Source organism: Diuraphis noxia, unplaced genomic scaffold, assembly GCF_037042655.1.
Source record: "Diuraphis noxia isolate RWA-SAM2 unplaced genomic scaffold, SU_Dnox_SAM2 contig0002, whole genome shotgun sequence".
NCBI lineage: Eukaryota > Metazoa > Arthropoda > Insecta > Hemiptera > Aphididae > Diuraphis > Diuraphis noxia.
Genome location: NW_028301712.1, coordinates 61,837,092 through 61,853,226, shown reverse-complemented (window position 1 = coordinate 61,853,226; position 16,135 = coordinate 61,837,092). Strand labels below are relative to the sequence as shown.

General features: G+C 28.6%; 2 protein-coding genes across 3 annotated transcripts; one reads left to right on the top strand and one right to left on the bottom strand.

Annotated features, from left to right (window-relative positions):
* Window positions 1-320: 320 nt before the first annotated feature.
* Window positions 321-4,932, bottom strand: Cp110 (Centriolar coiled coil protein 110kDa). Its single transcript, XM_089220669.1, has 4 exons — window positions 4,679-4,932; window positions 1,183-2,928; window positions 820-980; window positions 321-738 (listed from the first exon to the last, which is right to left on the bottom strand). Exons 1-4 carry the CDS (start codon window positions 4,745-4,747, stop codon window positions 654-656), a joined length of 2,061 nt encoding a protein of 686 aa, XP_089076795.1. The 5' UTR covers window positions 4,748-4,932; the 3' UTR covers window positions 321-653.
* A 211-nt stretch (window positions 4,933-5,143) lies between these two features.
* Taf1 (TATA-box binding protein associated factor 1) lies at window positions 5,144-15,614 on the top strand. Of its 2 annotated transcripts, none has more exons than XM_089219707.1 (25): window positions 5,144-5,799; window positions 5,866-6,069; window positions 6,129-6,314; window positions 7,557-7,864; window positions 8,461-8,847; window positions 8,965-9,205; window positions 9,357-9,491; window positions 9,549-9,772; window positions 10,017-10,137; window positions 10,197-10,338; window positions 10,421-10,551; window positions 10,610-10,831; window positions 10,941-11,200; window positions 11,362-11,533; window positions 11,598-11,742; window positions 11,806-12,075; window positions 12,137-12,495; window positions 12,578-12,814; window positions 12,888-13,032; window positions 13,103-13,393; window positions 14,344-14,486; window positions 14,545-14,667; window positions 14,794-14,899; window positions 14,968-15,069; window positions 15,177-15,614. In XM_089219707.1, the coding sequence occupies exons 1-25, from the start codon at window positions 5,335-5,337 to the stop codon at window positions 15,407-15,409; spliced, it is 5,352 nt and encodes a 1,783-aa protein (XP_089075833.1). In that variant the 5' UTR covers window positions 5,144-5,334; the 3' UTR covers window positions 15,410-15,614. The 2 variants fall into 2 exon arrangements, with proteins under 2 accessions (XP_089075833.1, XP_089075832.1); XM_089219706.1 differs by having other exon boundaries at window positions 5,146-5,799; window positions 14,968-15,120.
* Window positions 15,615-16,135: the final 521 nt, after the last annotated feature.

Here is a 16,135-nt window from a genome sequence, read left to right as displayed (position 1 = left end):
GCCTAAATGATTCTCCATTTTGTACACTTCACCTAAACTAATGTATCTATGACTTATCACATATTTTATTTGACTGCCCTGCCCTACAGGCCAAACGCCTAATTTTAATTAACGTACTAAAATCTCTTAATATCTATTTTAATATGTATTCCATACTCAGCACAAAATCCACAACTGCCATAAAAATTATTATTTCTTTTATATTGGATGCTTTATTATATAACTTTAAAATGTAATATATAATGTTGTATTATGAATAATTTTATAATTGTTGAGCTATCTTGTACACTAAAAGCTAATGATAAAAATAAAAAAAAGTATTTTATAATAATACCACTCCATTAAAGGTTTTATTTTTCACTCAAACATAAATATAATTTGTTAACTTATAAATTTAAATATAAAAAATAAAAATAAAGTGCTCGTAAGTGTTAAAATAACATAATAATTATAATAATTAGTATTCTTAATGTATACAACAACCGAAATTGGGACGGCATCTTTGGTATAAATCTTAAAACTAATGAGAACTTTTCATAAAATTACTATTGTGCTAAAACAAAAACCGTGGTTTTTAGCAACAAAACTAAAAAAAATTAAAAACTAAAAATATTGTAAATATATATAAAATTATTTTACTAAAATAGATAATATTAACATTTTTTGTAGGAACTCTTTTCAGAAAAATTGCCAGACGCTTTCTTCGATAATGAATAACCCGATCTAGATTTCTTTGGTCTATTAACAAAAAATAAAAATAAATATATATTCAGATGATTGATCAATTTATTTTGTACTGTAAAAATATGTAAAACTCACTGATTCAATATTGGAGACTGTTTGTTATTCACCAAGGCTGAACTTGATTTTCGGCGCAATTTTACAGCCATCAATCGATCACGATCACCTCTAATTACAGCCATTCTTTCTTGTATAGTTCCCAAAATCAAATCATTCAAATCATAGCAGGCAGTAGTAAGCTAATGAAAAATTAAATAAATAATTAATATTATAAATATTATATTAAAAAAAAAATAAAATAATGTTCTAGATTAAAATCCGTTTTAATTTTAATACATATATTGTCCAGCGAGAGAACCCGCCAAATTTGCACATCCACCACATCACTACTATTAGAGCTGGTTCTCCTAGGCGTTCTCTTGCTGGACTGAGTATAATTACCTGATTGATGATTCTTCGATGGAGTTCAAGATCAGATTCAGTAGGTTGTTGTTTTTTTAATTCCATATGCATCATCAAAGCTGTTTTCAATGAATCCAAAATAGTCTTTTTAAACAATTGAGCTTTTTCAGTACGTAATAGTCTTCTGGTCAGATAACCTCTAACGCCAGCATTTATAATAGTTGCTGCAGAGTTTTCCACTTCAGTGGGAGCTCTTGTCCATTTTGCTGTTAATCCTCCACGTAATCTATGATATAATTTAATATTATTTTGCTGCAAATGTGGAGAACGGGGTGACATTCTTTGTCTTGGAGACGAGCAAACCAAACTTTTATTAACCGAATAACTAGAAATAATTGATGACGAATCGGATAATATACTTTTGTCATTAGTGACTGTGATTCCAGATTGAATTGATGGAGGACTTGATGAAATCGGTTTTGATGTAGATTCTGAACATTCAGACCCATCAAAGGACATTCCAGATCTACTTTGTGATACTAAATAGTACCGAACTGCAATTTTTTCCTGTTCTTCCCTTTGTTTTCTTATTAAATTAGACAATTCTTCTTGATGCCTTTTTTCAATATCTAACTTCATTATGCGTAAATTTTCAGCTTCTAGGTTTAAATCCTCAAGAGTTTTGTAATGTATGTTGCTGCTGTTTAAAGAATATTCATCATCACTATGTTGGCAACAACAATGTTTTATAGACTTGCATGTCATTGAATTGGGACTGCAATTATTATCAAAACTATTACCATTGAAAACAGTTATCACACTTCCTCCAATACTTTCGTCATTACTAAAATTTGTTCCAACTGTAGTCAAGCTTCCTCTATCATCTTGTTTTTGATCAGGGATATTTTCTGTGCATTTATTAAAACTAGGTTTTATGGAATTGTTTAGAAGTTCTTGTTTTTGAAATGATTTAGGAACAGAATTGAGTGAAAGACTTTTAGCTTTCAATATTTTATCATAGTCATTGGTTGTATAAATATTAATTGGCTCAGATTTACTTTCTTTACTAAAGTTAATATTGTTTTTTAAATTTTTTGGTTCCATTAATTGCTGTTGAACTTGACTATTTAAAAATGCTACCATTATAGGACTTGGTGATGATAAAGTATATGAATTACTTCTTAAACGAGGTATTTGTTTTGTTGATATTATGTTATCTCCATCAACATGGATAGTCGTATTAGGTAGAGTTAAAAGTTGAGTCGGTTCTTGATTCAGAACCAAAGTGTCGCAAAAATTTTGATTTACAGATTCAATACTTGATTCATTATAAAGAGATCTATTATTTAAATTATTTTCATTAATCTTGGTTAAATTATTTACAGTTAAATTATAATTAGATGATTGTTGTGAGATCAAAGTGTCATCAGAGTTTTCAGTTAAACCAACACAATCAGACTTCATATTTGTTGATTGCTTGTTGGAAGAATTATCAATAAAATTATGCTCATTATCTTCAGAAATTAATGTTGGTGTTTCTGGAGAAATAGAACCATCAATTTTTGTCCCATTAAAAATTGTTATTTTGTTAGTATCATTTATATCACAATGAACAATTTCTTTTAATACAGAAGTAGGAGATTCAAAGTTCTCAATTTTTTGCATTTCTGTACTTGCTGTCATTACTCCGCTATCCAAACTAATTCTTTTACCCTTGAATTTTTGTTCATAAGCCATTGCTTTTTCTTTATATTCTTTCATTTCGTTTCTTTTTTGATCAGTCATCTACATTTAAAAAAACAATAACTTTTTAAGTAATAGTATTTTAACTGTACTCTATTCTCTATTTTTGTAATTTTATAATAGATTAATATTTTTCAAGCATGTTAAAAATATTTATAGTATTGATCTACCCATTAAAGTGATTCCATTAAATTTTAGCAGGTGCAAAATTTTTCGGCCCAATAAAAATCATAATGACAAATTAAAGCATATTTAAAGCTTATTACTTTGATCGTGTGTACCTACTATAAGTATCTTTTTATATTCAATTACAATATAACATAAACAAATATCAAAATGATAAAATCTGTATATTTTAAACATTGTATGAGATTTATCTGTACCATAATGCATTATACATTTAAAAATATAATACAGGGTGTCCTACAAGGATTTACCCATTGTGATATCTCCCGAAATAATGCAGATATAAAAATTCTGGTTTTGTAATAAGACTCAAAGGGATAAGAACTAAAATTATTTAATATTTTGGTAAAAAAGTTAAAAATATTTTTTTTTATTTAATTATTTCCAAAACAACTGACTATAGGCATTTTGTAGTTTATTTTTATGAAAATAATGACATTTCAAAATTGTATTTTGATTAATTTCTCAACTTTGAATTTAGAGAAAAATTGCGAATTATTTAACACCGGAGTTTTATCAAACATGTGAATTGCCGCGTCGCGTGCATGCTTGTACAGCTGACCGAACACTTTCAGTGTGCCTAGTAATAATCATATTTTATTCCTTCAGAACTAGAAAAAATATCAAAATCAGGAAATTAATGAAAATAAAATGTTGGAAATCAATATTTTCAGAAAAATAAATTCTATAAAATGGCTATTTTTAATTTGTTTGGAAACAATTAAATAAAAAATATATTTTAAAATTTTTACTAAAATATTAAAATTAATTTAAAAATGAAATAATTGTAGTGCTCCTCCCTGTGTGTTATTATAAAACCAGAATTTAGATACTTCCATCATTTTGTGAGGTTAGTGGGTAAATTCTAACGGGACATACTGTATATTATTTATATGAAATGAATTATGGCGATAACAACATTTTTTAATAAGTTAACAAAAATTGGAAAAATCTATGAAATATAGTAGGTACCTATTGTATTTTAATAGGTATAATGTTCAGTGTCTCCAGGATTTAAAGCATATCTTTGTGCCTCCTACATAATACCAGGGGGTGTAAGTGACTGTAATTATGTCACTGCATTTATCTTAAACAAGAACTTTAATCAGTAGCAATAATTCTATGCTGAACAATCACGATTCAATTAAAACTAAGCCAAATACTCGATTGACTACTGGATGATCCATACTTTGAAACTATTTTAATATAAAACTTATTTGGACTTAATGAGGTTTCTGATAGTGATTTTATTTTTAGACTGAAACTGTGATGCATTATTCTCCTGTAAAATTACTATGCAAACAATCGTATATAAATAGGGTTCCCTGGGATCATGGTGAAATTGCAAGTTCAATTAAAACATAACATGTAATAATTTACTTATGTACCCCATGTAAATGACATTATTATAATCAGACTCCTTAAAATGTGATTAGTCCACAGATAGTGAAAATATTAAATAATTACTGTAAATTCAACAATAAATTACCTACCTAAGTCTTTTGAACAAATTCAAATGTCTATTAATTTATATCCGAGGATTAAAATTAACAAAATGCTATATTATTTTAACAACAACAAATTAAGAAAAAATTTATCTACTTACAAGTGGCGGAACAATTGGAACACCGAATATTTTAATACAAGACACATACATATCCGTTCCTAGTGCCATAGTGAATTAACAATTTAATTATGTACAAAAATGAATAAATTAATATTTATAAACTTTGGTAGTTTGGTTTACTGAATTTATCAGACGGAAATACAAATATTATTTTAAATTTCTGATTCTGAAATCACTATTTTTTTTTATAGTTGATGAGCATTGAGCATACTATTTAGTATTTTCAATTATTTCATATCTTTGTACTTCAGTCGCTTTAACTTTCCCTCTGTTAAACCGTTATCTCAATTATATTCAAACAGTGCTACCAGCATCAAAACAATCATGTTTTCTGTTTTATTTTTGACATTTCTAAGCTGTAATGTTATCATTGTTTTACTTTTAACTTTTAACAGCATATTATATTGTTATCTAAATTAAGTCATAAACATTTTACGTTATACCTTATACCTTTTTTTTATGCAGTTGTTGAGTTTTACAATTAGTGTAACCAGTGAACGAGTGAACCACTAAGGCACTAACTAAGCTTAAGTATCAAATATTAATTTTTTTTCTCGAAAACTGAAATCACCTAAGACCTAAGTTGTTCACCAAAAATAATTTGCTACGGTAGTCAGTTTTGCGTTGTTGTAAATATGAACGACGACAGCAGTTCCGAAGCTCAACAGAGTGACTTCGACTTGACAAGTTTTATGTTTGGGAACATTGATGAGAGCGGGCAACTTGAAGATGATGACTTAATGGACAAAGATACAAAAAAATACTTGGCATCCTTGTCTAAGCTTGGGTTTAGTTCGATGGTGTCTGAGGTAATTGACTCTTCTGAACTACAAGGAATAGAAAATGGTCTTGAAGATACAAATGTCGTTGAAGAGAAGTCATCTACCGCTCAGGATTTTTTTGATATTGACGAATTAGCTGAAGAGACAGCTGGCTTCAAGCAGCAAGTACTAGAGAGTGGTTACGACGGTGACAATGAGCAAAACAATAAACAAACTGATAAATCCAAGCGGTTGGAAACACCACTGGCTGCTATGTTACCTTCTAAATATGAAAATGTTGATGTAACAACGTTATTTCCTGATTTTAGAGTTGGAAAAGTAATATTGATACACTTAATATAAATAATAAATACCTTTATTGTTTTTAATCTATATTGATTATAGGTGTTGAGGTTTTCTAGATTATTTAAGCCCAATAAATCTAGCCGTTTACCCAAAGTTTGGAGAAACGTAAAAACAAAACGTAAAAAAAGAAGACATAGTGATGCAAATGATTATAATTCTTCTGACAATGAAACCAAGCCTCAACTCCTATGTCTTGAATATGGTTCACTGCCAGACCCTGAATTTATTGCTTGTGACGATGAGGTTGTTATCTATATTATATACATGCTATTATGGAATTTGTGTTAATTAAAAGTTTTCAGGAGAAATTTTTACAACCAATTGAAAGTTTTTCTAAACAAACTAATCTAAACAGACAAGAAAATGAAGATGGATCAAATAACCAAGCATACTGGAGAGGTGGCCCAGCTAAATTGTGGTACGATATGCTGGGAGTTCCTGAAAATGGGGAAGAATTTGATTATGGTTTTAAACTTAAAGACAATAAAGTACGTGTACATTACAAAAATTGTGCTGTATTTAAATTAAAAATAATTTCTATACTTTGTTCCAAAAAAGAATATACCAGTTCTGTATCCTTTTTCCTGTGCCATTATTTAGGAGATGCACACCAACCGTCAGATGGAAATCGGTTGCGTTTGGTATATTCTATTTTAAAACAAAGTATAGGAAGTATTTTTTAAAGTCTGTTAGTTTTTAATACATTTTTAATGCATAGGGCCAATATTCTCAAAATAGTATTATATTATTTTTTCTATAAAATTCAGAATTATTAATTAGATTTATATCTTTATAACTTGCTTATACCTAGAACTTTGTTGGGATTTATATTATTATTTTTATTTTAGCAATATAACTGATAGTAATAGGTAGGGCTCAGAAGTTAATGCATTTTGCATTTTTTTTTGGAACTTTTTAGACGATGCTCTCCTGGCTACAAATCTGTTTCATAAGCATGTGAATCTGAATAACTAATTTTTATTTTGCATTTTTTGGTTTTTATTACTTTTTAAGTCATTTTTTGAAATTTTTAGGTCATTTTCCTAAATTTTTAGTCATTTTTACTGATTTCACACTAGTTAATTTCTTATCGTCTCTTGTTGACCATTATGCAGATAACTTAAAATTTGGAATTACCAGTACCTATTATAATAGTACCTATTCATTTTCATCTCGACGATTACATTTGTCGTTTTCAACAATTTAAAAAATTTTAAATGGTGAAGAAGCTTCAAGTGAGTGTTTTCCGGATGATTTGGTACATTTCAGATTTGCCCCAATCACTTAAGTGGACGGTGGACGTAGAGCGAAGTTTTTTTCCAATCATAAATATTTATTTACAGATAATTGTTGTTCATTTACTTTCGATAACATAAAATACGCTCTAATTGTACAATGCAATGATTTTAATTTTTAAATAATTTGTAAGCTTTGATAAATTTATAAAGCAAATATTTTTTATTTTTTTATCTTCCTATGAATTCATTTTTATGTCAAGTAAAATAGAGTAAAATATTTAAAAAAAAAAATTATTTTATTACTATAAAACTAATATTTGTAATTTTTTAGGACATTTTTTGCCATTTTTATGTCATATTTACATATTTTTTTAGGGCATTTTTTATTGTTTTTTAGGAATTTAATTTAAAGTTTCTCGGTTTTCAAAATAATTCATTGTTGCCTTAAAATAAAAGAGTACCGGCATTTATTAAAATTTATCATTATTTCAGACTGAAGATGTAGAAAACAATGAAGAGGAAAATCCATATCCAGAAGACGCCTATTTAATGGTTAGTCAGTTGCATTGGGAAGATGATATAATATGGAATGGAGAAGATATTAAACATAAAGTTCTTCAAAAATTGAATAGCAAGACTAATGCTGCTGGTTGGGTACCGAGTAGTACTAATCGTACTGCTCAGGCTTTTAGCCAGCCTGGAAAAGGAATGTTACCTCTTGCAGGTGGTTCAGTACGATTAGCTACGTCCAACATAAATGTATCACAATCACAAAATAAAATGACTCCAAAATCAAATATGTAAGTTTTCTCTATAAAAAAGCTTTATCTAATATATATAATAATAATTTGTGTGTAGTATAACAGTACAATTTATTATATGGGGAATATTAGGTTATAAGGTTAGATTACTACTTTTATGTTCAAGCATTTCTAGTAATTTTGATTCTAATTTTGGACATCATCTATGAGTAAGTATAGAAATGTGTTTGATTCCATTCATACATGAGCACACCTAATAACAGCTCTTCAAATTATAAATAAACAACATTGCTCTTAAAACTGTATATATCCAAAAATAAGCAAAATAAAATGTTGCGTATAACATCGGGGAAGATGAAACAAATTTGTAAAATACTTTGTGTGTTGAAGACTTTCCAAAAAAATATTTTAACCCCTTAATACAATAATGATAATTTTCTTTTGTTTTATTAATTCAATGTGTGGTTTATACATGTCTGGTATATGGTAGTTGCCTATTGACATAGTGGCATATACCTGAGTCTCTACAGTTAAAACCACTCTTAGGGTGATTATTTTATGCTACTGTTTAGTCGTATTACAGCTTTTCCATGTATTTAAGACTAAATTAACTTATATTTTTAATTCATTTTAAGGGGTTCAAAGCAACAGCCAATTAATGATACCACTGATGATACCTGGTATTCTATATTTCCAGTAGAGAATGAAGAATTGGTGTATGGTACATGGGAAGATGAGATAATTTGGGATGCTAAAAATATGGAAAAAATACCGCGTCCAAAAATATTAACATTAGATCCCAATGATGAAAACATTATATTAGGTGTTCCTGATGATGTAGATCCTGCAAAACAAAGACTAGATAATGCTACTCCAGTTAAAGTAAAAATTCCTCATCCACATGTAAAAAAATCAAAACTTCTACTAGGTAAAGCTGGAGTGATTAATGTTCTTGAAGAAGATACTCCATTACCTCCACCTAAGTCTCCAGACAGAGATCCATTTAATGTATCAAATGACTGGTATGTGTTTAAATAAAATAAGTATTTTCTGTTACTTTTTTTACCTATAATATTTTATTTGACAACAACCGAAAATATATGAAACATGAAATTTTATATTTGTCGTGTAACTTACAGTTACTATCAACCAAGGTCATCTGAAACATCATTACGTCTTAAAGTTGGGGGTGGCAATATTATCCAACATTCAACACCTGTTGTTGAGTTAAAAGCCCCATTTATACAAACTCATATGGGACCCATGCGTTTAAGAAATTTTCATCGTCCTCCTATGAAACGTTATTCTCATGGTGCTGTTGCTCAGCCTATATTTCATCCTGTGCAGCCTCTTTTGAAAAACATTAAAAAGAAAGCAAAGGTAAACAAAATATTGAATAAAATGTATAAATTAATAACATATATTTCTATGTTGCACATCCAAATGTTATCTTAATCAACATTTTAATTATGTATACTTTGTTTTGTTTATGTAATTACATCATTAATTAAGAACTATTTAATTAATTTAGCTTAGAGAACAAGAACGAATAGCTTCTGGAGGTGGAGATGTGTTTTTCATGAGAACACCAGATGATTTAACTGGCCGAGATGGCTCAATTATTCTTGTAGAATATTGTGAAGAACACCCACCTTTATTAAATCAAGTATGTGTGTATACATTTATTTTAACTAAAAATTTGATGTTTAAATATCTTTTGTAGGTTGGAATGTGTTCTAAAATTAAAAACTATTACAAACGTAAAATTGGTAAAGATCCTGGTCCACCAAATTTACGATTTGGAGAAATAGCGTATGCTCATACTTCACCATTTTTGGGTGTGCTATCACCTGGTAGGACAATTCAAGTTATTGAAAATAATTTATATCGAACACCAATATATGAACACAAGCCTTTAGAAAATGATTTCTTACTCATAAGAACAAGGTAACTGAGGTTATATTGTTATATAAAGTCAAGTGTATAAGTTGAATTGAAGTACTTTATTTTTAGATTTTTAGATTTAAGTTCTATTTTTCTATTGAATTTAATAAATTTGAGTTAACATTAATTTTGGCTTAAATGTATTAGAGATAAAACATACTTAATATTACCTATTACTATATATATTAACTTTCTAAGTTTCTAATAATAAATATTCTATTACTTATTAACTCTTACTACTTTTTAGACATGCCTATTACATACGTGAAATAGATGCTTTATTTACATCTGGTCAACTTTGTCCATTGTATGAAGTTCCTGGTCCAAACTCTAAACGTGCCAACAATTTTGTGAGGGATTTTTTACAGGTAAAAACTACAATTGTTTTTTTATTTATTCTTCTTTTAATCTTTGTTTTTCCAAGTAGGTTTTTATTTATCGACTATTTTGGAAAAGTACTGATTATCCAAGACGCATAAAAATGGATGACATTAAAAAAGCATTTCCATCACATTCAGAAAGCAGCATTCGTAAACGTCTTAAGCTATGTGCTGACTTTAAAAGAACTGGTAAGTAATGATAATATGAGGGAGTTAATACATTTAATCAACAATAACATTTTATAATGTATTTTAAATTGTATTACTTTAGGGTCTGATTCTAATTGGTGGGTAATCAAACCTGATTTCCGTTTACCATCGGAAGAAGAAATTCGTGCCATGGTATCACCAGAGCAGTGTTGTGCTTATTTTAGTATGATTGCAGCCGAACAAAGACTTAAAGTAAATTAGAAATTCTTTTAATGTATTGAATTTTTGTTGTTTATTAATGTTTCTATAGGATGCTGGTTATGGAGAAAAATTTATTTTAACTAGCTTAGAAGATGATGATGAAGAAATGCAACTTAAAATGGATGACGAAATAAAAGTTGCACCATGGATGACAACACGAGCATACATACAAGCTATGAAGAATAAGTGTTTACTTCAACTCACTGGTCCTGCAGACCCAACAGGGTGTGGAGAGGGGTTTTCATATGTACGAGTGCCTAACAAACCAACGGTATGTTATTTTTAATATCCTGTATAAATTATTATTTTAGTAAATTATATAACCATATTAGCCATTGTTTATTAATAAAAAAACATTTGTGCATTTGTATGAATTTTAGTTGAATAAAGAAGAACAAGAAGCTCAACCTAAACGTATGGTGACTGGAACAGATGCCGATTTAAGACGATTGTCATTAAATAATGCAAAAGCTTTATTAAGAAAATTTGCAGTACCTGAAGAGGAAATAAAAAAATTGTCTCGATGGGAAGTTATTGATGTAGTTCGAACATTATCAACTGAAAAAGCTAAAGCTGGTGAAGAAGGAATGACAAAATTTTCAAGAGGCAATCGTTTTTCTATTGCTGAACACCAAGAAAGGTAAAAGTATTCAAATACAACATAAAAATAGTAATTATTTTTACATATGGATTCATAACTCCCTCTTTTTACCATATAATATTTTATAATTGTAACACATAATTATGCTAGAGTAAGCATGATTGTTTTGAAATATAATAATTATTATCAATATATTTTAGATACAAAGAAGAATGCCAACGAATATTTGATTTACAAAATAGAGTACTTTCATCTCATGAATTGTTGTCCACAGACGAAGGAGAAAGTTTTGATGAAGAAGATTGTTCTGATATTGAAGAAATGGGGAAAAACATTGAAAATATGCTGTCAAATAAAAAAACAAGCACTCAAGTATGTACTTAAATTTCTTCTTGAATTCATAATAAATTAACACCAATAATTTTATTCAATATAGTTATCACGTGAAAAAGAAGAACAAGAACGTCATGAACTTCGTAAAATGATTATGGGATGCTCTTCCAATGACGACTTGCGTAAAAGAGACAAGAAAAAAATGGATGATGATGATAGTATGCAATTTTCATCTACTGGACAACCAGGTGTGACAGAACTCAATCTTCATATAAAGAATAGAGAAATTAACCATTTCATTCTGCTTATAGGTCGAGTTCTTAGGATATATAGAACATTTCAAGGTTCAGATGGGAAAGAGTACACTAGAACAGAAGTTGTACGTAAACCGGGTGTTATTGATGCTTATCTAAAAATAAGAACAACGAGAGATGAAGGTTTTATTCGTCAATATGCCCTTATGGACGAAGCACAGAAAGAAGAGATGAAACGAGAAAAACGAAGAATACAAGAACAGTTGAGACGTATAAAAAGGAATCAAGAACGTGAACGTTTTTCTAATAATACCAGACCACAGCCTGGTAAATTCATATTACCTGATGCACGTATTCACTGCTGTTATATTTTATGTTTTATTTTAAGGTTTTGGTTACTCCATGGTCAACAAGAGCAATTCTTTGAGTAATGATGTACCAATGCCCACTTCCGGCACAGTTACAATACCTAAGCCACGCATGGAAGCCACCCCGCCAAGACCACGTAAACCAAAGCCCAGTAAAATGAAACCTGACTTAAAAGTCAGATGTGGAGCATGTGGTAATGTTGGTCACATGAGAACAAATAAAGCCTGTCCACAGTACAATCTAAATCCTAACGCATCAGTTAATGTTGCACTTACTGAAGAACAAGAAGAAGAAATTGAAAAACAAATGAACGTAGAGGACGAAGATTTGGTTAATGTAGATGGTACAAAAGTCACATTATCCAGTAAACTCCTCAAGGTTTGTTTTTCACGATAAATTAGCATGTACCCATACTTTAATTATGTACTGTATATGGATATACATTTTCTTTGTTTATTAGCATGCTGAAGAAGTGAAAAGGAGATCACTAGTTTTGAAAGTACCTAAAGATGCATTATCACGCAACAAAAAACGTAAGAATGAACTGCACTGTGATTATTTAAAGAAACCCGATCGTTCTGCCAACAGACGCCGTACTGACCCATTAATTGTTTTATCCTCAATATTTGAATCTATATTAAATGAAATGCGTGGTATGCCCGATGTGCATCCATTTATTTATCCAGTTAATGTCAAGGTAAAATAACTTGTTATTATTAGTTATCTAATTAATTCATCTGTTTAGCTCACCTAAAAATTGAATTTTACAGAAGGTGCCTGATTACTACAATATAGTACAGAGACCAATGGATTTACAATCTATTAGAGATGGACTTCATTTGAAAAAATATCAGAACCGTGAAGAATTTCTTTCCGATGTCAATCAAATTGTTGAAAATTCTACTTTGTATAATGGTGAATAAATAATGACAGTACAATTTTTTTTTGATCATACTTACCTAAATTAAATGCAAATACTTTTTAGGTGCCAAGAGTTCATTAACAGTTGCTGCTCGACGTATGTTGGGTGTTTGTGTAGATCGTCTACATGAAAAAGAAGAACGACTCATGTTACTGGAGAAAGCAATCAATCCACTATTGGATGATAATGACCAAGTGGCTTTAACATTTATTTTGGATAATGTTGTTGGTAAAGTGAAGACTATGAGTGAAGCATGGCCATTCATGAAGCCAGTCAATCGTAAATTAGTCAAGGATTATTACAATGTCATTAAACAACCAATTGATTTAGAAACCATCGCTTCGCGTGTTTCTAGTGAGTTCTACACTTATTGATTATTAATATTTATTATACAGTAATATTTTAACTAACATCGAGAATATAAATGCTTCAATTTTCTCTCTAAGTTAATGGGGTAGTTTCTACTAAAAGAACAATAAGCTAAATATTTAAAAGACACAATGTGTACTTGCAAAATGTGGAACACAACCAGAAAGATAAAAAAAAAAAGTAGCTTTTATAGAGGGAAAATCTCACACATTAAAATATTTATATTATGTCATACTAGGATCATTGAATAGCCAAATAAAATATAAGATTCAGAAAATTATAAAATTTATAAATTTAATGTATTTTTTTCAAATTATATGGCATATAATAAACTAATTTATTCCAGTAAATTAAGGGCTTTTGTAATTTTTATGTTCAGAATATATAATTTCCTATGTTATACATTTAGAGGAAGGTGAACAATTTAATAATACCATAATATGTAGTAAGCATTCACAACAATTTAAAATAAAAGTATTTTCTATATTCTCATACTATGATAGGTACATCATGAAACTGTTTCATATTGATCCTTATTATTTATTATAAATATTAACATAATTACATGTTCAATTAAAATATTTACTACTTAGTATATTACCATAATTAGTAATTACTAAAATACTTTAGTTGGGTTATTAATAATTTGAAAATATTAGAACTTGGTTTTATGATGTTATCTACATAAATGTGTGCTCAAGAAATGCAGAGTGGGCAACTGACCCACCTTTTGGCTAATTTTACTACAAATATTAAGTATAGGTTGAAAACTTTCAGTAGTAATATATTTTAAAGATTTAATACATAATTGACCAAAAATTATATTATAAAAAATTCTGCTCTAAGCCACCAATATCTGCCCCTGCTTTAGTGGTTATGTACAATACACTAAATCATTTTTATAACGTCATATGTTACATATTTATTTTTTTCAGGTCATAAATATCATAACCGTAAGGAATTTTTGGGAGACATAAATTTAATTTATGAAAACAGTGTCGCATATAATGGCGAAGATTCTGAATTTACACAACAAGCAAAAAAATTAATAAGTGTAGCCACAGAATCATTAGAAGAGGTAAGTAATTTAAACAATAAATGTTAAGACAGACTAATAATTTCCATATAAACTTCAGTTTGATCAATACCTGACTCAAGTAGAACAAAATATCAGTTTAGTTCAGGCACGAGCTCTAGAACAGGTAGAAATGGATTCTGCCGCAGAGGATGATTATTCAGATATGCAAGATGTTGAAGATGTATGTTTTGTTACCTTATTATTTAGTACATATTTATGATATTTATGTAAAACAAAATATTTTGTTTGTATCAATAATTTCAAAAAAAATTCTGTTGACATTCTAAGTAAAATAAAAAATTTTTAGAATTTAAATTCACCGAGAGAACACAAAGTGAACATTGAAGACATAGAATTCCAAATGGATCCAGATAGCAACTTCAAAACAGAAACTAATCATATATTAGAAGATGGTAATTTAAAAAAAAAAAAAAAATTTATATTATATGGTTTTAAATTTTGTTATAATTTTTTTTTTTAGATTTACATTGTTCGAGTGAAGAAGATGATTTCATGGAAGTTGTTGGAGAAAATCCGCCTGATGACGACAGTCAACAAGTTGCAGAAGCCATGGTTTTGCTCGGTAACATGGGATACAATCCTGCTCCTGAAAATTTCTCCAATCATATCCAAGGTGAAATACGAATATCATACTAATCTAACAGCGTATAATTTTTGTTTTTTTAATAGCTGACGAAAGTATGGACCTCGACCCAAATTATGATCCTTCAGACTTCCTACCTACAGGTAGTCGTAATCTAGACACAAGTGATGAAAAAGATCTCTCAGAGTCAAGTATTAAAAACCATGCCAGTGCTAATATCCAAGATGATTTGGAAATCAGCGATTCGGATGAAGACAGTCCTCATGATGACAGCTTGGATATTAAAACTGAAGGTGATTTAGGAGAATTGTGGTTTTAAGAAGTGGCCACTATTGTTAATTTTTTTAAATGTATTTATAAAATTAATTTATTTGTAAATTTGATATATTTTCATAATTGCACATGTTTTTTTTCTTTACCAAATGTTTTACTTACTGTTTTATACAATATGAAGATGATATTAATATTGGCTTATTTTTGTAACTAATAAAAAAAATGAATATAATTATTGCAAGCAGATAAAACATATTTGATAATTCTATAGAAAAAAGGAAGATATTTCTGTAAATGAATTAATAATAAACTTATTGAAAATTTGTTTGAAGTGATAAAAATAAATAGTTTAAAATATTCTTACCACAAGAAGAATGTAAGGCTGATTTAACTTGTAAATTAAAAAATGTATCAGCATTATAAAATTCTGTAATTTTTATTACTAAATTGCATTATTTTAGTTTGCTATTTATTTGTCCACCATAAATTAATGTTGGACAAATATATTTTACAGTAGAAATTAAATTCATCATTATAAAACAAATTAAAAATAACACTATAACAGACTGAGAGTTTAAGGATTAGTTAAGTATACTGTATGTAAGATAGCTAAAACAGATTATTATCTAATATCCAAAATAGTAGATGATAGCAGATAGTTAATGGGCCATCAACTATTAATAAATAATTTATATTACTTTAAATATAAAACATAATATTCTAAATACAGTAATAATTGGTAATTAAAAACAAAATGGTATTAGACAAAATG